We start from the raw sequence: 25,819 nt of genomic DNA, 5'->3' as shown, positions 1-25,819 counted from the left end.
TTTTTCTAGCAGGGATAAGGAGGTGATTATTCCCTTGTATAAGGCCACATCTTGAGTACTGTATACAGGTCTGGAGGCCTCATTTCAAGAAGGATGTAGAGCTGCTGGAACGGGTACAGAGAAGGGCAACAAGATTAGTGAATGGAACAAAGGGTTGCTCTTACGAAGAAAGGCTTAAGTTTTGCAAATTACAGAGTCTGGAGACTAGGCACCGGCGAGGTGATCTGATAGAGGTGTATAAGGCTTTGAATGGTTTGAGCATGCTCAATGCCAATGGGATTCTTCATCTTGCTCAGAATAATCACCTCAGAGGGCATAAATTCAAATTGAGGAAGGACGGATGTCGGATAGATGTGCGGAAATTTGCCTTTGGCCAGCGGGTGGTTGGTTGGTGGAACCGACTTCCATCACTTGTTGTAGAAGTTGATAGCCTAAACAAATTTAAAGCTCAACTGGACAGGTATTTCGAACGAACAGATGGGTGAAATGGGAGTGGGGTTTTTTTTTTTTTTTTTGGCTGATGCTGAATAAGCTTGCTTTCTTGCATCATATGCCTCTACTAATGCTAATGCTAAAACTGTCTTTCCTCAATTTGAATCTATGCCCCCTCAGGTTCTTAATCTGAGCAAGCACAAGTATCCCATCAGCATTGAGCCTAATCAAACCTTTCAAGGCCTTGTACACCTCAGTCAGATCACCTCGCAGGTGCCTGGTCTCCTGATGTTGCAACTTACAGAATTTAAGCCTCTCCTTTAAGAGAACCCCTTTGTTCCTCTCACCAATCTTGTTGCCCTTCTCTGTACTCGTTCTAGCAACTCTACATCCTTCCTAAAATAAGGCCTCCAGACCTGTACGCAGTACTCAAGGAGTTGCCTGACCATTGCCTTATACAAAGGTATAATCACCTCCTTTTTTCTGCTAGAAAAATTCCTATATATCATTGACAAAACTCCATGACCTGCTCTGGCAGCCCGTCTGCACTGCACAGAAAACTTCATATCTGACTGCACAATTACCCCAGGCCTTTTTCATTCTCCATCTCCCTGAGTGTAGTACCACATGGTATGTTTCTCTTGGATTACTGCTACTCATATGCAGTACTTAACATTTTTTAATATTAAACTTCAGTTTCCACTTCTTAGCCCATCTACCTAACTTTTCTAGATCCTGTTGCAGTAGCATACTGTCTTTAATATCATTAACAACCCTGCCAACCTTTGTGTCATCTGCAAACTTACCCACCAACAAAATTCCAATTGCTGAGCGTGTCTCCTGGTTGAAGGTATTGGACCCACTGTATGTGAAATGGATACAAGCTGTGCTCGATTGATATACCTTCATCAATATCATTAATAAATACACAAAACATCAATGGGCCAGCACCGAACCCTGGGGGACTTCACTAATAATATTAGTCCACGTAGAGCAGTGTCCATTTATTACCACTCTCTGCTGTCTCACCCAACCATCCCTTTATCCATTGCATCAACTTGTCCTTAATGCCATACTGCTCCAATTTGTACAGCAGTCTTCCATGTGCAACAGTATCAGAAGCTTTCCTGAAATCCAACTATATGATATCAAAATTATTTTTTTGCATACAGTTCCTTTGTGACCACTTCGTAGTATCCAGTCAAATTGGTCAGATAAGACTTCCCCTTAACAAACCCATGCCGTGTCTAAACTGTTACTGCAGTCTTGTCTAGGCGATCCTGCATCACTTCTTTAATCAGTGACTCGATTATTTTCCCCAGAACAGAAGTTAAACTAACAGGTCTATAATTATTTGTGTCACCATTTGAAACCCCCTTTGTGAATTGGGGTTACATTTGCACATCTCCAGTCCATGGGGACCTCCCCTGAATCTACGGATGCTCTGATAATCATGCTAAGGGTTTGCTTACTTCCCTCTCTGCCTCCTATAATATAACCGGATAGATTCCTTCTGCCTCAGGTACCTTTTTTATATTTAACTTCAACAATTTCTCCTCCACTTTGCTCTCCATTATTACCAAATCATTTAGCTCCCTGTTAGAGTTTTGTAAACTTCTGTCCTCCCCTTCCTTGCAGAATTCCTCATGTATGAATGTAGATGCAAAATACTCATTCAGTTTGTCAGCAACCTGAGCAGGATCATCAACAGTCGAACCACCAACATCAAGTGGACCAATCTGATTCATTCCCTTCCTTCTATAGTTTACATAAGTAAAGAATCTTTGTTGTTTTTCTTTGCATCCTTTGCCAAGGATTTCTTGTAATTGGCCTTCACTTGCCTAACCTCCTTTGTGACTTGATTACTGGCTAGCTTATATCTGCCTTAGGCTTCTGTGTCACCTGCTAATATGTATGCATCTCACATATTTTTCTTCTTTGCCAAGAGCCTCATTAGTCCCTCTGACATCCAAAGGTAATAGCAACCTTTAAAGCCTTCAGAGCTGAGTACTCTTCATCCAGTTTTGTGTTGGGTACAGCAAATTGTACTTTCTCTTTCAGTTAAACTTTGATATTCACTTTGATATTGATTTATATCTGCCAAACCTCCATGCAAATGGTGAGAGTTTTGGACAGGTCAGACAAAACTATCAAGGATTATTGGTGCTTATTCAACATTTTGAGGTGCAGTAATAACATCAATGCAGCTTGGGAGGAAGTGTGAGTGAACTGTTTGAATTGAATGTGGCGCAAACTTCTCCCACAATTTATGCATATGACTTCACAGGATTAGAATCAGTAGTGAACATTGTTGAAGACATTACCAGGCTGGTACAAGAGGCAGGATTGGATGATGTTGCAGCTGAAGGTGTAACAGAGCTGTTGGATAACCATGGATATCAGCTTTCCAATGAAGACTTGGAAAAATTGGCTAAAGAACTAAGCTAATAAAAGGAGGATGAGGTGAAAGAAAAAGATGAAGCGTCTCCTCTAAAATCTGCGAATACAAGCAGTCTACAATGTATCGTTTCAGCTATGGAGACCCTCTCTGATGAGCTCTGTGAGATTGACCATGACTGGAAGTGAAATATAAAAGTGACAAGGAGCATAATTGTATCCATTTGGCCCTTATTCTAAGATTCTCAAAGAAAGAAAGAGAGGAAATCTCGACAGTCAACGCTGCATACTTTCTTCAAAAAAAGGGGATGATCCCCAGGGACTTCATCGGAGAAGCAAAATCTCTGCATTACGCCACTTTCAAAAAAGATTGATGCAGGTGCCTTACAGTGGCACTTACAAAAACTTTCAGTCTGGGCTTCGAACATAAATTTAATTTTTTTATTTAATTATATTTAGTTTGGTTATTTTATACCGTATTACATTTAATTGATTTATGTTCATTAAAATACTGTTTTTACATTCATTTCAGAGCTTTAAATATAATAATATTATATTACTTATGTCAATTTTGAGAGTGGCTTGGAATGTAACTCATTGTTTAAATTATATAATTAGATTCATTTTGCACCGGTTTTTTTTTTTTTTTTTTTTTGTGACAGTTCCTTCAGGAACGCAACCCCATCATAAACCGAGGGCTACCTATATAATGCAGAGTTACATGCAGTAAAATTAGTCTTGGATCATATAAAATTTCACTATTGCCAAAGGAGCATGCTATATATCGATTCCAAGTATATTACAGGCCTTATCAGAGATGAGAAGTACTTTTCATCCAGTTTTGTGTTGGGTACAGCAAATGCTACATTCTCTTTCAATTAAACTTTGATATTCACTTTTGCCGGATCTGTAGCCACATGGGTATGACAGGCAGTGACTTGGCTGATGCTGCAGCCAGATCAGCAATGCCACAGAATCACATCCACTTGTTAGTCCCTGGGCAGATTACAAGCATCTAATCCACAATGAACTATATACATGATCACAAGAATCTTGGAATGGCACACCACCAACAAGCTAAACAAAATCAAGCCTGTAAATATGTATTGGCAGTGTGACCAGCATGGGGTTTACTAGGAGGAAGTAATCCTTGCTCGGTTTGTATAGGACATTGTCACTTGATACATTCTATCTGTGTAGGCCTGATGATCGTTCTGTGTAGAAATTGCGACACATTTTAGCAGTTTGCCACATTTTAATTAATGTATATCTTTTAATAATTACTACAGAACTGGTGTCTCTGTAGCCAGGTGGGCAGGAGCAGCAGTGTCATAGCACACGCTTCTTGATTAAACCGAGATTCAAGCCCGTGCCCACCAAATATGGAGGATGCGGAAAGGTCAGGGAATGACCACCGCATATCCCCAGAGCAATATGGCCTTAGTTGCTAATGCTCCTAAAAACCAAATAACAAACAAACTACAGAACTGCCAGTGTATATACACAATATATTGTTCGTAGTTGTGAACTACAACAGTAGTATAAAAGTCATTGATTTAATTGTCTCATATTGTTGACTACCTTCACAAGTTACTGTGATATTGCACTGCCTCAAATAAGTATCACTTCACCAATAGAGAAGACTATTGTTACTTATATTCGGAAGACCCTACCACCCAGGCGGCACTGTTTCAAAGCTTATTGGCCTATCCTCGGTGGGTGGGTAGGCACCCTGGTGTTCCAGTCATGCAAACCCAGTTGTGAAGTATAATTCCACAATATGAGAGATGCCAAATGGTGTATATAGTAATAGTACTAGAAAAATAAATGCACAAGGCATAATAAACTACGAATTTGAACTTAACTGTAACTATATTTTGTTCATAAAAGTGAACTGCAACAGTAGTGTAAAAGGCATCGATTTAATTGTATTTCATATTGTGACTGTGTACACCATTTGGCATCTCTTATATTGTGAAATTATACTTCACAACTGGGTTGGCATGATTGCAACAATGGGGTACCTACCTACCTACCCACCCACCAAGGATAGGCCAGTAAACCTTGAAACGGTGCTGTCTGGGTGGTGGTATCCTCTGAGAATAAGTAACGCTTCTCCATTGGTGAAGCGTTACTTATTCGAGGTAGTGCAATGCCATGGTAACTCGTTGTGAAGGAATAATCACAATCTGAGGTACAATTAAATTGATGCATTTTTCACTACCGTTGCAGTTCACCACTATGAATAAAATATTGTGTGTATATACAAAATTCTGTAGTGAATTTCAAATTCGTAGTTTTTACGCCTTGTCCATTTATTTAAGTAGTACTATCACTATGAACACCATTTGGCATCTCTCATATTGTGGAATTATATTTCACAACTTGGCATGATTGCAACACCAGAGTACCCACCCACCAAGGATAGGCCAATAATCCTTGGAACTGTGCCATCTGGGTGGTGGTATCCTCCGACAATAAGTAACATCATGGTAACTTGTGAAGGTAGGCACAATATGAAATACAATTAAACCAATACCTTTTACACTACTTTATGTTCATTACTACGAACAAAGTATTGTCTATATACACTGGCAGTTCTGTAGTGAATTTCAAATTCATAGTTTATTATGCCTTGTGCATTTATTTTTCTCGTCTTTTAATAATGAACACAATCTGTGTTTTACTCATCTGTGTGAGCCTTATACACTCAGACAGATTTTATCAGACAATGATATTGGGTCAGATATATTCAAGTTTTTACAACTTATTAATTTATGTAATTTTATTTACAGTATATTATTGTTTTATATATTACAACTGTTTTATACTGCATTACGATATTAATCCATTCCAGAAAGGGCGACACAAGTAATTATAGACCTGTTAGTTTAACTTCTGTTCCAGGAAAATTAATGGAGGGTGCTGGTTAAAGAAGCACTGCAGGATCATCTAGAAAAGACTTCAGTTATATCTTGGACACAGCATGGGTTTGTTAAGGGGAAGTCTTGTCTGACCAATTTGATTGGATACTATGATGTGGTCACAAAGGAACTGGATGCAGGGAAAAACTTTGATATCATATATTTGGATCTTAGAAAGGCTTTTGATACTGTTGCACATGGAAAACTACTGCACAAATTGGAGCAGTGTGGCATTGGAGGCAAATTGCTGCTAGGGATAAAGGGATGGTTGAGTGGGAGAATACAGAGAGTGGAAATCAGTAATCACTGCTCATCGTGGACTAATGTTATTAGTGGAGTCCCGCAGAGTTCAGTGTTGGGTCCATTGTTGTTTTCTGTATTTATAAATGATATTAATGATGGTATATCAAGCTTAATGTCCAAGTTTGTAGACGATACAAAGGTTGGCAGGGTTGTTAATGACACTAATGAAAGTACGCTGCTGCAACAAGATCTAGACAAGTTGAGCAGATGGGCTGAGAGGTGGCAAATGAAGTTTAACCTTCACAAATGTAAAGTACTACATATGGGAAGCAGTAACCCCAGAGTAATGTATCAACTCTGTGGTACTACACTGACAGTGGTAGAGAACGAAAAGGACCTGGGGCTAATTGTGCAGGCAGATATGAAGTTTTCTGAGCAGTGCAGATGGTCTGCAAGAGTAGCTGATGGCATCTTGTCAATGATATACAGGAATTTTTCTAGCAGGGATAAGGAGGTGATTATCCCCTTGTAGCCTGCCTGGCAACCCAAAGGTCGCGGGTTCGATTCCCGCCTCGGGCTTGGATCAAAGTACTGCAAAAAACCTTGGGAGGTGCATTATGGCCACAGAAGCCTATGCGCCAACAACTACCAAAAAAAAAAAAAAAAAAAAAAATCCCCTTGTATAAGGCAGTGGTCAGGCCACACCTTGAGTACTGTATACAGGTCTGGAGGCCTCATTTTAAGAAGAATGTAGAGCTGTTGGAATGAGTACAGAGAAGGGCAACAAGATTAGTGAATGGAAGAAAGGGTTGCTCTTACGAAGAAAGGCTTAAGTTTTGCAAATTACAGTGTCTGGAGACTAGGCACCTGCAAGGTGATCTGATTGAGGTGTATAAAGCATTGAATGGTTTGAGTATGCTCAATACTGATGGGATTCTTCCTCTTGCTCAGAATAATCACCTGGGAGGGTATAAATTCAAATTGAGGAAAGACAGATGTAGGATAGATGTGCAGAAGTTTGCCTTTAGCCAGTGGGTAGTTGATTGGTGGAACTCTCTAAGAGGTAATTTTTATAATGGAAATTGTACATATTGATTAAACTAAAAAAAAAAATTGATTCAACTAAAGGATGCAAAAACAAAAAAGCAGCCAACACGTTTACAAACGCTGCTGTTGGCTGAGAGGAAGAACCACGTGATCTGGTCCGAGACAATCATAAACCTATCCCATTGTAAAGTGAAATAAGCAGGTGCCGGTTAACATGATCACTGGTTAGTAGAAGCAGCCACTTTAATTTCAGAAAACCAATTCAAATCATTAAAATGCACTACACTTCCATCGTTATATGTTCGGTTATAAGAATCAGTTTTGTGAACGCCTTTGTGATATTTTTCTAAAGCACATTTCTGGAGGTCATGACCATAAAACAATAAAAATTTGCAGTTTTCGGTTTATTGGACTTTTCTGTTAGTGCAGTCTATTATAAACTGGTAGTAAACTCGATCTGATTGCATTTGCAATAATACCGATAGCTGGAATTCTGTGGGTTTTTATGTTATTATTGTGAAATGTGTTTCACCATAATGTCATATAAAAAATATAAAAACTTGTTTCTCCTTATCTGTCTTTCACATATCAGATTAGTTGTAATTTGTGCGTGCCAAGTTCTTTATTATTTGATTGCTTACACTTTTTACTGTTTTAAATTTTACAACCCAAAAAAAAAAAAAAAAAAATTCAGTGAACAGAAATATCAACTAATTAGTATATACATATTACAATATTAATTAAGCTATGTACGTAAGCATAAATTTATTTTTACTTTGCTAATGCAAAATATTCTTCCGATTTTCACGTACCATTTCATTTTGTTAATTGGTAATGTAATAAAGCGTAAATATGTGATCTTTACTTTTATAGCCTGTGGATAATATTCCTCCTATTTTCGCTTATGAGAATCTCTTTTTTTAATAGAATTAAAATAAAATTCAATTCGCAAACATGATCACAATGACCGGAGCTTACCACATTTTTTTTTTTTTTTTTTTTTTTTTTTTTTATGTGAACCCCAAACACGAGAGGTATTAGAACCTATAGTACTTAGTACCGTGCTTGGGTTGGAGGTTGAGAAGACGAAAGAAGATATTTGTTGACATTGGACTTGAACTTCTGTAGATTGTAATTTTCAGGAAATACGTATGAAGGAAGGTTGTTCCAGAAAACGGCAGTTGAATGAATAAATGAGGAAGATGAAAAGTTGGTTCTGTGGGTTTGAAGTTGGACAGTAAATGGATGTTGGCTGGTGGCGGCACGTGTTCGGACTGTTTTGAAAGAGAGAGCGGGAATTATAGAAGCCAATTCAGAAGAACAGTGCCCATGGAAATATCTGTAGAAGAGGCATGCAGCAGAAACAGTACGTCTATGAGAAAGCGAGTGGAGAGACTCTGTTAGAGATGAATCATTAATTAACCTAACTGCCCTCTTCTGAATGGAATCAAGAAGCCTGAGAGAGGTTTTGGGGGCACCGCCCCAAATGTGGGAACAATATTCCATGGCAGGGCGGATTTGCGATTTATACAGAGTGAGCAGCTGTTTGGGAGAAAAGTAACGCCGAGAGCGAAAGAGAAAACCAAGTTTTTTAGATGCAGAGGAAGCAATATTTGTAATGTGCTTGTGCCAAGAGAGATTAGAAGTCAGGGTAATCCCCAAAAGAGATATATCCTTTTGCCTAGAAATTGGAGTGTCACTAAAGATAAGCATAGGAGCAGAAGAATCCTTTTTGCGAGATATAAGACAAGACTGAGTTTTAGAAGGGTTGAAATCAACTAAGTTGTCTTTGCCCCACTGGAGAATTACCTGAAGATCAGCATTTAAGGAATTGGTAGCAGATTTTCGAGAAGTTGAAGCTGATTGAGCAGGGCAAGGTTTCTCAAAATGGAAAGTTGAATGCAATGTGCTATCATCGGCAAAACTATGGATAGGATTTCCAGTCAATGGAAGAAGGTCATTGATATACAAGAGGAAAAGAGTGGGGGAAAGAACTGAACCTTGGGGGACACCGGCATTAGTGGAGAAGTTAGAAGACAGAGAGCCCTCTACCATCACCCTCAGTGAGCGATCAGAGAGAAAACTGGATAACCAATTACTAAAAACAGTTGGCAAACCATAAGATGGAAGCTTGTTTAGAAGACCTTTATGCCAAACACGATCGAAAGCCTTTGAGATGTCAAGAGCAACTGCTTGTGTTTCACCGAACCTTTCCATTGAAGTAGTCCATAAATGGGTAACATAAGCCAGAATATCACCAGTGGATCGACACCGACGGAATCCATACTGGCGATCGTTGATCAGACGGAAGGTTTCTAGGTAGTTTAAGAGTTGGCGGTTAATTGATTTCTCCATTACTTTAGAAAGAGTAGAAGTAATTGCAATGGGACGATAATTGGATGGGAGGGATTTGTCACCCTTTTTAGGAACTGGCTGGATATGAGCAAATTTCCAAGCAGAAGGAAAAACACCTTTGGAATAAGAAAGTGAAAAAAGGCGGCAAAGAATAGGAGTAAGTTCAGGAGCACAGATTTTGAGAACAAGTGGAGAAATACCATCAGGACCTGGAGCTTTCTTAGCATCAAGATTCATCAAAATCCTTCTGATATCCTTTTGACGGAAGACCACAGGAGGCATTGAATGGACCATGTTGGGAATGGTGGGAGGTGTTTTACCAAGTTCATTAATACATGAGCTGGAAGAAAAATGGGATGCTAGCAGGTCAGCTTTATCCTTGGCTGAAGTGACAACAGAACCATCTGGTTTGGACAGAGGTGGAAGCAGAGATGGGCAAAAGTTGCGGCCAATAGCTTTGGCAAGAGACCAGAATGCTCGGCTACCATTAGGGCAAGAAGCAAGTTTTCTACTCTTAGCCTGTTCAAACTCTAGTTTGGACTGATTAATAACTGCTTTACAATTGTTGTGAGCTTTGGTGTAGGCAGAAAATGAAACTGAAGAATTAGAAACAAGCCAATTACGATATGCAACATTCTTCTCTTGAACAGCCTTAGCACATTTATTGGAAAACCAAGGTTTAGATAAAGGACGAGATTTTAAAGTGGAGTGTGGGATAAAGGATTCCATTCCTGCAAGAATAATTTCACTGACACGATCTGAGCAAACGTTGACATCAGGAGTTTTGAAACAGTAATCCGACCAAGGAAAAGAAGAAAAGAAGTCTCGCAGGTCATCCCATTTTGCATTCTTGTAATGCCAAACAACACGAGGTTGGGAATAGCCATGAGATAAAGGTTCCATTGGAGAAGAGACAATCACCAAGTTGTGATCTGAAGTGCCTAAAGGACCTCTCACTTCGACCGTGTACTTAGAAGGGTTGTTTGTGAGAAAAAGATCAAGCGTATTGGCTGTATGATTAGGATTGTCCGGTATTCTTGTAGGTAAATGAACAATCTGTGCTAGGTCATTAGTAATTGCAAAAGCCTCAGCATCTCGACCTGCTGGGTCGGTGTGACTAGAAAACGGAAGCCAGCTGGAGTTGTGACCATTAAAATCACCAAGGAAAATTACCTCACTGTTAGGAAAGTTGGACTGGAGAAAGTCAAGTTGCAACGAGAGGAAGTCAAAGAGCTCCAAGTGATTAGTGGAGTTGGGAGAACGGTAGAGACAACAGATGAATTTGACACAATGAGGTAGAGAGATTTTAAGCCAGAGAAGATCAAAGAGAGGAGATTCCAAATTGCCAAGTCTCTGACAGGGAATATCAGAACGGACATATGCACAAGTACCACCTTTGAGGCGAAAGGAATCATACAGCGAATAATTTGGGCATCTGAGATGAACAGTAGTTGAATCAACCGCTAACTGAGATTCTGTCAGAAAAAGTACATGGGGTTTGGCAGACTGCAAGTGGAAATGGACATCGTTGAGATTAGAATTGAGACCACGTATATTTGTGAAATGAATTAGGAAACCCTTAGGAAAATACATTGAGCATAATTTAGCGGAGCCCAGTATCAGGGGTTTTTAATACCATGTCCTGACCCGCGCACGCGGCCTGCAGTAACATTGATAAAGAACAACTATTGCATTTGATAATGTCTGTGCTGTAGTTAAAAATGCACATAGGACAGAAATTGTGCAAACAACATTAGATTCTTTCTGTAAATTTGATTAATTTATTAAAAAGTTAATGGTTTGTATCTCTCCTTTTGTATTAAGATTGTAATTATTTTTACTGTGATTCTAAAATATTGTATATATCAAAATACATACTGTACAATATTTTCCTTTCAGTTGATTGCTTTCTCTTAGTTTATCTTGAAAATAAAATAAAATCTTTAAAAAATGTCTTATTCCTATTACTGTATTGTTAGACAGTGCTTTTGTTTTATTTTTATTATTTTATTTTATTAAATTAAATGAATCAATTTTTTCATTTATTTTCGATATTATTATTCTTTGATATATAGTATGTACCAAAAAAAAACACGGTAAAATTTTTATACTTTTGGGGGAACTTTTTTTTAAAAAATGTGAAAATTTAGGTCCCTTGAACTTTGTATTAATGTGATTCGACTGTAGTTCTAAGAGAGATAATGTGCACAAAAAGAATTCTATTAAAGTTGAAATGCACTAGTGAACTGTCAAGCATAATTAGCATGGAGATTATTATATTAACAGCGCAGTTTTAAAATTTTAAACTTACAGTTGAGCAAGAAATGGATACCTGCTATTGGAATTTATATATTATGCCTCTTATAGGAAATATCAACTCCTTCCAGGGCAGAATTAGAAACAGAACTGTCTAGAGTTCAAAAAGTTATTGAAGAATTAGCTGATCATCGTAGAGAAATCAGTAATGCAGTAGAAAAGTTAAAATCTGATTCTTGGCAAAAATCCTTTCCTGTGATAACAGAAGTTCGGGCTAGTCCTACAGGAGTAGCAGGTAAAATGTTAATTTTATGCAATTTTGGTTGTCCAGTACTATAAGATGCAAACTTTTCAGCTGCACATGTTGTAGATAAAGAGGAATTGTGTGACATGTTACTTTGATTTTTTTATTCATGCTCCTCTTCTTGCCTTCAGTTAAGAACTGAACTACAAAATTCAAATTATTTCATTAACTAAATATCATTAACTTCATTTAATTTAATATTTCATTTATTTTAATATTTAAAAAATTCCACAATGTTTATTTCTTTGCTGTCCTTATATTAGAATAGAAATCCCATCAATTTATTGTAAGTAAATACTATGTTTGTTCAGATCTGAGCCAACAACTGACATCATCATGACCTTTAAAGGGGATGGGGGTTTACAAAACTAAGATATAATACTATTTTGTTTCTCTCTCTCACACATTTCCTCACTACAGATTACTGCTGTATCACAAAAGTGAAATAAACAAAAAAAACTAGTAACACTTCCATGAATTATGAACCTGTAGATAACTGATGAAGAAGGCATCAATCAATACAAACCTCTGCTTCCTTAATTTGTCACTGGATCTGTCCCACTGTCCTTTGCAATTACCATTCATAAAAGAGCAATGAACTTTATGACAATTGCTTGGCCATCGTCACAAAGTTGATAATTTTTTGAGAGTCTTATTGCAAGAATAGTATTGCAAAATTTCATGCCTTTGGTACTCAACCAGTTTTATGTAATCAGTATAATAAATTGTTCATGTGAATTGCTATATAACTGCATTCCTCTCAAGGTTAATAATCCTGAGTTACTTCTTTAACCATTATTTTCCCTGAAACAGAAGTCATACTTATAGGTCTGTCTTATTAATCACTTTCCCCTTTGGTCCTCTTTTGTGAAAAGTATTAATAATAGCAAATGATGCAAAAAACAAGCATCAGCTAAAGAAGAAGGGAAAAAAAAAAAAAAAAAGAGAGAGAGAGAGAGAAAAACTTCCCAGTATAAAACTATCTTAACTGTCTAACTTAACTCTGACTTTTTCCTCAACATTGCTTTGTATCTGTTATGTACTGTTATGTAAACTGTCATATCACCTATTCTTAATATTATTGATGTCAATATATAGAAATCATTTGGTGTCCTTCAGTGATAACTGTTTTACAACATGATTAATTTTTGCCCTTGGAGGATGCTATTATTCCACATATCCTCTTTGCACAATATATTACCTGTTTCCTTGACAATAGAGTTACTGACAATAGCTACTCCCTGGAAGGGAGTGAAATGGTGCAAGTTCGAAATACTGTGGAACATAAATTCAAGTATTGAATAGTTTGTATCTTATATACATTCTAAAAAATATGTATATACAGATAATAATACAATAATATCACATTCAAGTCAAAATGGAATGTAAAGTTCTTTTTTTTTTTTTTAATCATTCTGTGACTTGAATAAATTACAACAAAATCCAGAGCTTGAATATACCATGCATAAACCCATATAAGTGGTAACTCTCTTTCATTGGGCTATTCAGAACTGTCACCTGAGGAAGAAGGTAACAATGAACTTTGGTTTAGAAATTGTTAATGTATGTATGCATTCATCTTTTCATTTAAAAGTGAACTGTTTTCAACATTATTATCAATACTAATAGTTAAATCATCTCCTGCAGTCATACTTCAACTTGCAAAGCCATATTTGTTTAAAAAAATACATTCTTGTTTTCTCAAAACAAAGTTATAGTTTATGAAATCTCAGTTTATATCTTTCTTAAATTTTCAGAAAAAGTTCATATAATAATATTAAATTCAACTAACATTTATCTAACACACTTTTACAGGCATGACGAGCCATATTTTTTTCCAAATCAGGTCCTGTAAATAATTGCACCATTTTTATATACAATGGGCAACACTCAAACATTAAAACATGATTAAATGAATAAACGAATGTGCCAAAATGTACATATGCATTAAATTTAAATTTGACTGGGGTGTTCTCTCTTAAGTCAAGCTCTGATAAATCACTGCCAAACAAAAACCGTTTCATGTTTTGAAGTGCCACAGTTAATCACTAAGCAAGAGAGTCATTTAAAAAAAAAAAAAACTTTGTGTGTGTATATATATATATATATATTTTTTTTTTTTTTTTTTTTTTCCCCTGAAATTTTCATGTCATCACTCTCTCTGATCAAAATTTTTTTTTTACTCTCATTTCAAACCTTTATTAACTTTCTTAAAGTTATCACTCTTAAACTCAAAGGTTTTCATTTGAATCAGTAAGAATATTTCATAAATAGCACTTTTTTTGTTTTTAACTAATAATCAGTTTCATCAGGTAGTTCACTTTAAAGTTGAGAGGATTCCTCATCAAGACAAGATTTTCTGTTTTTTCCAAGGCTCTATTTCACACAAGGTAAATGGCAAAAGTACAGTAAATTCTCTGTGATCTGGGGGAGGGAGCAGATTATCCAGGTTGTGGGTTAACCTAACAGTCTAAGTCAGATAACAAAAAGAAATATGTGGAATTCATTACAGGTGTTGTTTGTTCACATTTTTAATGTCCGTTTCTTACTTTTTGATTAATTTTAATATTCTTCTCCAAGTCTACTTTTAATTTGCATTCACTTGAATCCCTCTTGTTAAAATAGAAACAAAATATTCTTTCAATTAAACAGAAACTTCAGTTCATTAGTAAACATGAAAAAAAGTGTTATAGTGTCAACTTAAATGAGTTTCTAATCAACTTGCATGAAACAGTAAGAAGATACCCCTCTGACTAACAAGGTGATATGTCTAAATTCAGTAGTGCCATTCACAGAAAAGTAAATGAAGAGAAAACATGAACTAAATTGTTTTCGTTTTTCAAAAAAATATGTCATATTAAATTTCATGTCAAATCTTTTCATATTGTAGTATACATTTATAAATATGAATGCAGTATATATATGGAAATAAATTTGCTTTTGACACATTTACAAGTTTTTCTTTCATTTTGCAGATTATCCGGGCAAATTTATATCTCATCCTCCCCGGATAATCGGGCGTCTGCTGTAATCAGAAACACTTTCCTTTTCTCCCATAAATGAATTGACCATTTTGAATGAACTCGACCTGACTACAATGTGTATTCTGTGTATTAGTATAGCTTTATTAGTGCAATAACTACTTGTATCTTTGCTGCAAAATAAACAACATTACCTTCCTTTTTAGACTGGATTCTCCTTTTCATCAACTTACATACCATCTCCTTTAGAAAAACAAAATTTATGATATGTATACTCCAAGAAACTAACATAAAATACATTTTCAAAAATAAGCACTCGGCTCCTTGCTAATTGATGTGCTTTCATAATAGCTGTGCCTTTTTTTTTTTTTTTTTTTTAATATTGAATTCACATCACTGCTATGTATGCATCATGATTAACCACTCTCTACATTTCAGTGTGTAAGAAAGTTTGTACCATGCATTAAACTTGTGTAGTACTTTAGCTTCTATTTTCGTGGACATTACAAAAAATTATTTCCAGTTTACAACTTTATGATATCTCTACTACAAGAATATTTTTAATTCAGGTAAGTTTCATCTTTTCTTTCTACTTAAAAGTTCATATAATAATATTAAATTCAACTAACATTTATTTGTTTCAGTTCCAATTTTTTGTACTTAACATACAATAACAATGTATCTCATACTAACATGGCATCAATGATTAACGTGATCATTGGCTTGTGATAAATGATAACTTTTTAAAAGGTTTAAAAATCTTAAATTCTCTACATACATAACAGTAGCATGAATTATTCAGAATTTTTAATCACAGAAACTTGCAAATCGGCCCATGAAAACACACTTTTACAGCCATAATACACTATGGCACAATACCATTATAAGTTGCTATGTATCCAAAAAAACCGCTAATGTTTTTGCATTGGACCAAGACAATACAAACTTCTTGCAAGAAATTTATATTGTCTTGCTAATATCATCAGTTACGTTTTAAAGAAGTAGCTGGTCATATTAGCAGTGGCCGATGCAAGAAAGTGAGCTTATACAGCATCAGCCAAAAAAAATCACGACACCTCCCATTTCACCTATTCATTCTCTCCAATAGTTTGTCAAGTTCTTCCTTGAATTTATTTAAACTGTCAACTTCCACATCAACAGATGGAAGTTTGTTCCAACAATCAACCACCCTTTGGCTAAAGGCAAACTTCTGCACATCTATTCTGCAGCCGTCATTTGAATTTGTGCCCCCTCATGTTTGATCTGAGCAAGAGAAGAATCCCATCAGCAGTGAAGTTGCTCAATCCATTCAAAGCCTTAAACACCTCAGTCAGATCACCTCACAGGTGCCTAGGCACCAGACACTGTAATTTTCAGAACTGAAGCCTTTCTTGGTAAGAGCACCCCTTTGTTCCCTTCACCAATCTCATTGCCTTTCTCTGTACTCATTCCAGCAGCTCAACATCCTTCCTAAAATGAGGCTTCCAGACCACTATGCAGTACTCAAGATGTGGCCAGACCATTGCCTTATCCCTGCAAGCAAAATTCCTTTATATCATTGAAAAAACCCCATGAGCTGTCTTGGCAGTCTGTTTGCATTGCTCAAAGAACTTCTTATCTGACTGCACAATTAACCCCAGGTTTTTCATTTTTTGCTACCCATATGCAGTACTTTGCATTTGTCAATGTTAAACTTCAGTTGCTACTTCTCAGCCCATTTGCCCAACTTATCTAGATCCAGTTGGAATAGCATACTGTCTTAACAACCCTTCCAATTTTTTTGTATCAATTGCAAACTTGGATGTTAAACCTGATATACCTTCATCAGTATCATTGATAAATATAGAAAACAACAATGGGCCCAACACCAAACCCTGGCGACTCAACTAATAACATTATTTCATGAAAGCAGTGTCCATTGATTACCACTCTTTGTCTTCTCCCACCCAACCATCCCTTTATCCATAGCAGCAACTTGCCCCTAATGCCATACGGCTCCAATTTGTACAGCAGTCTTTTATGTGCAACAGTATCAAAAGTTTTCCTGAAATCCAAGTAAAAAAAAGGTAAAGTGCAGCCATTATCAACCCACTGCAGGATGGAAGCCTCCTCAACAATTCATGCTGAGGGAAAATGGACCATAATCTGCCACGCTGATCTGGTGCGGGTTGGCAGATCGACCATATTCAGCAGTCGGGCTTGAACCCCGGTCTACTCAAAGAACGTGTGCTACTGCACTCCCGCTCCTGACCACTCGGCTACGGAAATCTAAGTATATGATATCAAAATTATTTTTTGCATCCAGTTCCTTTGTGACCACTCAAATTGGTCAGACAAGATTTCCTCTTAAGAAATATATGCTGTGTTTGAAGTATAATTGCAGCCGAAATTAGCTGATCTGAATTACTTCATTTACTAGTGACTCCATAATTTTTTCTATTATGGCTGCTTTAGAAGCCGAGGATTAGAGAAAAGAGACATATAAATAAAGGCAGAATATAGAGTGCAAAATATTTTAGTATTAACAGTGGCAAATGATGCAAGAAAGCAAACTTCTAAAGCATCAGCCAGATGCTTTTTAAGCACTTTACTACTGACTTCTCCAGCAACAGGTGGAAACTTGTTCCAATAATTAACCACCCGTTGGCTGAAGGCAAACTTCCACACATCTGTTCTGCAACCATCCTTCCTCAATTTGAATTTATGCCCCCTCATGTGCATAGTCTGATCAAGAGGAAGAATCCCATCAGCATTGAGTTTGCTCAAGCCATTTAAAGCCTTAAACACCTTATTCAGATCACCTCACAGGTGCTTAGTCTTCAGACACCTCAGCTTGCTGAACTGAAACCTTTCTAAATAAGAGCACCCCTCTGTTCACCTCACCATTCTTGTTGCCCTTCTCTGTATTCATTCCAGCAGTTCTACATCCTTCTTAAAATGAAGCCACCAGACCCGTATGTAGTACTTAAGATGTGACCTGACCATTGCCGTATACAATGGGATAATCATCTCCTTACCCCTGCTAGCAAAATTTCTCTATATCATTGGCAAAACCCAGTGAGCTATCCCGGCAGCCTATCTGCACTGCCCAGAGAACTTCATATCAGATTGCACAATTACTCCCCATTTTTGACACTTGGAGAGTATTATCAATTAATTGACAGGTATTAGATGGAGAAGAGGCAGCAGAGAAGATATTATTAGCATATAAGCAGAAATTTAATTTCTGGTAAAAGAATGAATAAAGGATAGTGGAGAATAGCAAGAACAAATAAAGGATAGTGGAGAATAGCAAGGTTGACTACACTCCCACCTTGTAGGAGGCTTAGACCAACTGTTTTCACAACGGTGGATGAGTTTGCATAAAACACCAATTGCTTCTTTGCAAACAACTGATATTGAATTTATTCTGAGGACCAAGGTGAAAAAACAAAATTTTGAAGCAGGAACTGCAGACAAAACTTGCACAGTATCAAAGACAGCATATAATCTAAGAAAACACAATGATTTGTTTTGCTGCCAGGCTTTATATATAGTAGAGATGGACTGAACAAGTTTCTGCATAATGTCAAGAAAGAGGTACTCTACTGGATTGATTGAAGCCTAACTTTGCAGTAGAATTTTTTCAAACATTTTAAATAATGGTGAATGAATTGAAATGAGTTTAAGTTAGTCAGGTTGGTGGATTAAAAAAAATTGTAATAAGTAATATATGGTAGCGTTTCAATTGTGGAGGAACAAAAACTTTATTTAGAGATTGATTGTAAAGATGGAGTTAAATTTCCAAGGTGAAATGACTGAAAATTTTGATGCAACAAGTGGGAATCTTAAAAAGCAGAGTGCTTAGGGAGAGAATTAACAGCATCCTTAAGTTGAAAAGATGAAACCAATATCTCCTAATAACAGAATTTCCTTGAAAATGAGTCATTGACTGAAATAGTATTAGCCATGTGGTGCAAGGTAGCGCAAGACTTTCTCTGCACTAGCCCAAAAAAATAAAAAATAAATAAATAACATAAAATAAAACTGCCTATTTGATTCCACATGTAGTAGGGACCTGTCCTGCTTACTTTTCAATCTCTCAAAGTTGTCAGCATCAACAACTCACCAGCTAAAAGAAAATGTCCTACAGTCCATAAACCTTTTCCCTTGTAATTTGAATTTATGGCCCTTAGTTCTGGAATCATTATTAATAGTGAAAATTTCACCCACATTCAATTTACTTTCTCCTTTCAAAGCTTTATACAGTGAAAGGACAGAATTCGTGAGATACCTGGTTCCTGTCAACACAATGCTGTCACCTCTCTCACTAGTGGACAAACACACTGCTTGGCAGGTATATAGATACACTGCATTCATATAGACAGTAATTCAGTGTTAGTATGGATAAATGTAGTGAGTTAACTGACTTTGAAAGAGGAATGATAGTGGGGGCCAGATGGGTCACTCTATCGCGGAGGTAGTATAGAAATTGCACTATCCCTGTTCGACAGTGTATTGGGAATACAGCATTTCAGGAATAACATCTCATCGTGGACAGCACTGAGGGTGGGGAGAGGTGGAGGATGAACGTGGCTGTTGGCGTCTGTCTCGCATTGTTTCAGCCAACCTGAGAGTGACAAGGGCACAAATCACCACCAACTTCAATGAGGGAGGTGCCAGAAATGTCTCCCTCAGGCAATTGTTAGCTGCAATAGGTTATGAGAGCCACCGACCCACCAGAGTCCCATTGGTAACACCACGACACAGGACTCTTACATGTTGGGATGATAAGCAGCGACTTGTTCCTCAAATCCTCTATGCCACCCTTCAACAGAATTATTCGTTCTTGGTAATCCGTCAAGAACAAGCTGGTGTACGTTCCACATTTCATGGGAATACTTTGGTGGTTGACGAAGATGTTGCCTGGTTGGGCATCCAATCCATGTATCCTCAAAATAATCAACAACTTCTTGCGATTCTGGAGGAAAAACACCATTTTCACACAAATGTTCAAAAACGACCGTCACAATTGGAGTGGGCACAAATGCAATTGCTGCCAAAATTCGCATATTAAAGCATCAGTTTCATAATGTTTCAATCAAATTAGCATCAGTTTCATAATGTTTCAATCAAATTAGCATCAGTTTCATAATGTTTCAATCAAATTAGCATCAGTTTCATAATGTTTCAATCCATTATTCTGAATGGAACGAAAAATACATTGTGAAAAGTGGAAAAAACAACCCCGTTGCGAAGCGTCAGGAAAAACTCTTCTGCAAGCATTCATCATCGCCGTCTCAAAATCTATAGTTATTGATTACGGGCACATAGCCGGTTCCAATACTTTCAGCTACTGATGGAAGCGATATTTTGTCCTTGAATCCATGTATCGTATACAGCTGATAAAAAAGTAAGGGAACAGTTTTGAAAGTCCCATCGGCATACCAGTGTTCACTTCGCACTAACAACTGTAAATTTCTTTTCGTACTGAAAATTAACATACAATTGTCCTCGGGTCCAGAATCAAATTGTAGAAACAATTCTCCATTGCATGATGTTTTATATTCTTCTGTAAAAACTGTATCTCTATGATACGTAGGAAGAACTGGGCCATCAAAATTTCGATTTCTTATATTTCGGATCATTCGTTTCATTGTATCTACACTTGGAAGCTTAGGGGGCTGCTGCATGGCTACAGATTCTCGAAACATTTGAAATAATACTCTGAGGCGTAAAATAATACTTTCGGCGATAAACTTTCCTAGACTAAGTCTAGGAAAGTTTATCGCCCGCAATTCACCGCCAGCAATTAATCGCTAGCAGTTTACCGCCGCGTCAATTTATCGCATAAACAATTTATAGCATACAAATATCGCCAGGCAATCACAACATTTTCTTATTTTGAGTTTATTTTTCACCCTTTTGAGTTTGTGAATGCATCATGTCGGTGGAATTTTTGAAATCAGAAAAAGGAAAACCGAAATTGTGCTTTAGTGGACATTTGTTTTACAAAGACAGGCAAAATGAAACAAAAATTCATTGGAAGTGTCAAAATTGTGGAGATGCAGCAGAATTTGAGGCAGAGCACAACTTCTTGATACCATTTGGACTTATGCAGAAACAACAAATAATACGCCTCAGTATTATTTCAAATGTTTCGAGAATCTGTAGCCAAGCAGCAGCCCCTAAGCTTCCAAGTGTAGATACAATGAAACGAATGATCCGAAATGTAAGAAATTGAAATTTTGATGGCCCAGTTCTTCCAACGTATCATAGAGACATAGTTTTTACAGAAGAATATAAAACATCATCATGCAATGGAGAATTGTTTCTGCAATTTGATTCTGGACTCGAGGACAGTCATATGTTAATTTTCAGTACGAAAAGAAATTTGCAGTTGTTAGCGCGAAGTGAACACTGGTATGCCGATGGGACTTTCAAAACTGTTCCCTTACTTTTTTATCAGCTGTATACGATACATGGATTCAAGGACAAAATATCGCTTCCATTAGTTTATGCATTATTGCCTAACAAGTCTGAGGAAACGTATGTATCTCTACTACAGCAGCTGAAAGTATTGGAACTGGCTATTTCCCCCGCAATCAATAACTATAGATTTTGAGACGGCGATGATGAATGCTTGCAGAAGAGTTTTTCCTGACGCTTCGTAACGGGGTTGTTTTTTCCACTTTTCACAATGTATTTTTCATTCCATTCAGAATAATGGATTGAAACAACATTATGAAACTGATGCTAATTTTGCTTTAAATATGTGAATTTTGGCAGCAATTGCATTTGTGCCCACTCCAATTGTGACGGTCGTTTTTGAACATTTGTGTAAAAATGGTGTTTTTCCTCCAGAATCGCAAGAAGTTGTTGATTATTTTGAGGATACATGGATTGGACGCCCAACCAGGCGACATATTCGTCGACCACCAAAGAATTCCCATTAAATGTGGAACGTACACCAGCTTGTTCTTGAAGGATTACCAAGAACGAATAATTCTGTTGAAGGGTGGCATAGAGGATTTGAGGAACAAGTCGCTGCTTATCATCCCAACATTTGGAAATTTATCGATTGCATTAAAAAAGAACAAAGTATTAACAAAATGCGCATTGAACAATATTTAAGTGGAAGTGATCCAGGCAACAAAAAAAGAAGTATCGTGATTGTGATGAACGAATTAAAAGGCTTGTTAGTGCATACAATGAATGGGGTGATATTGTTTATCTAAGAGGTATAGCGCATATTTTTTCTTATTAATAATTTGCATACTGTGTTGTAAATATTACAGTTATCTTATTTTGTCTTCTCATCCCCCACCCCAAGCACGGTACCAAGTACTATAGGTTCTAATATCTCTCGTGTTTGGGGTTTTCATGAAAAAAAAAAAAAAAAAACTTGGAATAACGTTTTAGACTACACTTGGGGATCTAAAGACTACGTATGGAGATCTAAAGAAAGACAATGAGCTTCTTGAAAGGGTCCCAAGATAGGTAACTCACCTGGGGAGATCAGCAAAATGGCATCCATATGAAGAGAGACTTAGAATATGTGAGTTGCAGAGCTTGGAAACTAGGCACTTTACATGAGACTTGATTGAGGAGTTTAAGGCTCTCAGAGGCATAAGTAAGATGAATGAGATTGAAATGTCCACGGTTATAAATGATTCTAGAACTAGGGGCACTAAATTCAAGTTACTGGGGGAGAAGTTTAGACTGGATTGCCAGAAGTTTTATTTTATCCAGCGACTTATAAATTACTGGAATAAGTTACCTACATGGGTGGTAGAGGCCGACACTTTGCGGTAATTCAAAGGTTACCTGGATGGTTACCTACAGGAGGAGGGAAACACGTAGGTTGTCTATTTCTTTTTCTTTTATTAATTTTATTTTATTTTATTTCTTCTTATTATTATTTTATTTTTTTATTTCTTATTATTATTATTTTTTTTTTGGCTGGTGCCATAGTCATCCTTGCACCATATGGCCATTACTAATTCTAATACTAAAAACTAGACTAAGTTCTTTCAGCTTGACTGGCAATACAATTTTTTGGATGCCTGGAAGTAGACATCAAGGTATATTTTGAGTAAGTTAGCATAATGAGCCATAAGTAATGGGCAACTTTAATATTTAATACAAAGTCGAGATGAAAATCCCATAATTTTTAATGTACTTACTGCCACAACACTATGTATACTAGCAACAGATCCTAACTCTATCCTTATTAGATAGCATTATAATTCAAGATAGATGTTGCATCATAAAATAGGTGCCTCTGTAGCCAGGTGGGAAAGAGCAGCAGTGCGTAGCACATGCTTATTGATTAGACCGGGGTTCGAGCCCGTCACCACCAAATATGGAGGATGCGGAAAGGTCAGGGAATGACCACCGCATATCCCGGAGCAATGTGGCCTTAGTTGCTAATGCTCCTAAAAACCAAATAACAAACAAACAAACAAGCATCATAAAAGTAATCTTCATCTAATTTAACATAATTCATAAAAAGAAGACACTTAAAGGAAATTATAATTTTAAATGGTCTGACTTTTACTTATTGTCATGTTTAGCAGATATGCAGAAAACGATAATAACAGCAGGCACTTGGTACCTTTACTTCAATCAGTTTTTAAAGTGATTCAGTTGCTGAAATCATATCGCACTATTTATACCTTATGTTAAAAAATATTGAACAATTGCAACCTGCATGCCAGAGGCAGTATTTGAACCCACAACCATACTGATTAGGCAAGTACATTACCCACTTCAGCAGTACAGGTTAACATTTTGCTTAATACTGCTGATTATTGTTCTGTGGAGATATATAGGGATCACAACTACTGTATTATATAATAAAAGTAACAAATTACCTTTGATTACTTAGGCTATATGCATAACCTTCAAAAATTCAGCATGTGCTGGTTCCTGAGCTTGCTGGATTTATGAGGTTCTATAGTTTAAATTGGGAAACACCTAAAAATTTTATTCTTAATTCTGACACTACTGCATAATAAGACAAACAAAAACATCTTTAGAAAAAAACAAGTTTTATTATAAAAAAAAAAATCCCAACCACTGTACAGTCAAAAGTTGGGACAGCAAATGGCTGACAGAAAGATGGGGACTAAGAATCCAAATTACGTTTCCATAGCAGAAGTCATTTTCAATTTTTTTTTTTTTTTTAACATCTAAATTTTTCAATCAAAAATTATTAATGATGCTAATCAAAAATGAATATCATACTGGAGGAATATTAAAATTCACACTTATGTAATTCTAATACCCATTTAAATTCATGAGTTTTAGTTGTGCATTGCAAGGAAGCCGTAGGCTTTTGCTGCATCAGCTAAAAAAATTAATTCTTAAAAATAAATAAAATTACATGTTTGGCTCCCTGTTCATGTAGGTGTTTATCCGACTTACCTTTGAATTTTCCCAAACTGTCAGTGTCAACAAACAATTGTGGTAACTTATTATAGTAATTAATAACTCTAGTTGAAAGAAAACTCTTGCAATTCAGTCTAAATTGCTTTCCCTGCAATTTGAATTTATGGCCCCTAGCTCTAGAATCATTTATAATAGTGAAAATGTTTCTTGCATTCATTTTACTTTCACCTACCAGAGTCTTATATACCTCAGTCAAGTCTCCTTCAAGGTGCCTAGTTTCGAAGCTCTGCAGCCAACATATTCGAAGTCTTTCCTCACATTAACATCCTTTAGCCAATCTCACCAGGCATTTTCCCATTTTTGAACCCTTTCAAAAGCTCAATGTCTTGTTTTAGGTGCCATCTCCATATTTGAACACAGTGTTCCAAGTGTGGTCTTACATTTGCCTTATATAGTAGGTTTATGGCCTCCGTATCTCTACAAACAAATTTTTGATAAACCATTCATAAGAAAGGATAAAACATATGGACCTTCCTTGATGCTTCCTGTGTACATTTCTTGGAGAACTTAATGTTCTTATTCCTACTCTTAGTTTTTGTTTTCCCAGTGTTTATGGTATTACATCAGGCTGACTGACTATTACACTGGCAACCTGTCTCTGCTGGTTATCCCATTTTAGAGTGTTTGCTTCTTAATTAAAATCATCACTCCCCTCTCCCATCTTTTCTGTACATGCTATAATCACATATTCAGATTCTGTATCCTCGGTATCAGAATAACACCATGTTTCTATTATACCTATAATGTTAACATTATAAGTATAACAGAAACATGACTTAAGACTTAACTCTTTATACACTAATGCTAGGAGTACAGTAAATACTTATTTACTGTATTCCTAGCATTCATATACATGAATGCTAGGAATAAATGTGCACTTCTGTTTTTATTAAATTTTACGTAATCCATGTAATTGCTAGTCCCATTTAGACCCTCACCAGACCTTGTAACCCCCCTCCCCAATTATCCATGCTATTGCATGTTTACAATAGCAGCAATGCAAGAATCAATTTGACCTCTGCTTATAGTTGTCTTTAAGTTATTTTTCTGTGTATTCCCCAAACTAACAGTTTTCTGACCCTTTTAACATTGTCTTGATAGCATTAGCAAATATTCTTGGACCTCTTCTATTTAAGTGGATCCCATCTGTTAACGAGCACTGGCCATGCTGATAAAATTTTTACACCTCATTCCCTGCATAGTCTCTCCAGGACTGAATTGACTGACTGGTGTCTTGGCAAAATTCCAGCCACTTTCAAATTAAGCCCTAGCTTATTGGCTTTTTTTTTCTCAACATCACCTTATACTTGTTAAGTGACACCTCAGGTTGCCTATACTTAATATAAACAGTACCATCATGGACAACAATATCAAATTCAACAACATCAAATGGAAGTTTGTTCCAGCAATCAACTACCCACTGGCTAAAGGCAAACTTCAGCATTTCT

At 36.6% G+C, this 25,819-nt stretch overlaps 1 protein-coding gene across 3 annotated transcripts in view; it reads left to right on the top strand.

Annotated features, from left to right (window-relative positions):
* Window positions 1-25,819, top strand: part of kmr (pleckstrin homology domain-containing family A member kramer) — a 666,551-nt gene that overhangs the window by 480,852 nt on the left and 159,880 nt on the right. For all 3 annotated transcript variants that reach the window (XM_090386565.1, XM_090386564.1, XM_090386566.1), the window contains exon 18: window positions 11,766-11,949. In XM_090386565.1, the coding sequence (XP_090242691.1) occupies window positions 11,766-11,949 (184 nt within the window). The remainder of the gene's footprint in view (window positions 1-11,765; window positions 11,950-25,819) is intronic.

Source organism: Mastigoproctus giganteus, chromosome 12, assembly GCF_048544385.1.
Source record: "Mastigoproctus giganteus isolate SK-2022 chromosome 12, ASM4854438v1, whole genome shotgun sequence".
Lineage (NCBI taxonomy): Eukaryota > Metazoa > Arthropoda > Arachnida > Uropygi > Thelyphonidae > Mastigoproctus > Mastigoproctus giganteus.
This window is presented reverse-complemented; position numbering and strand designations above follow the sequence as displayed.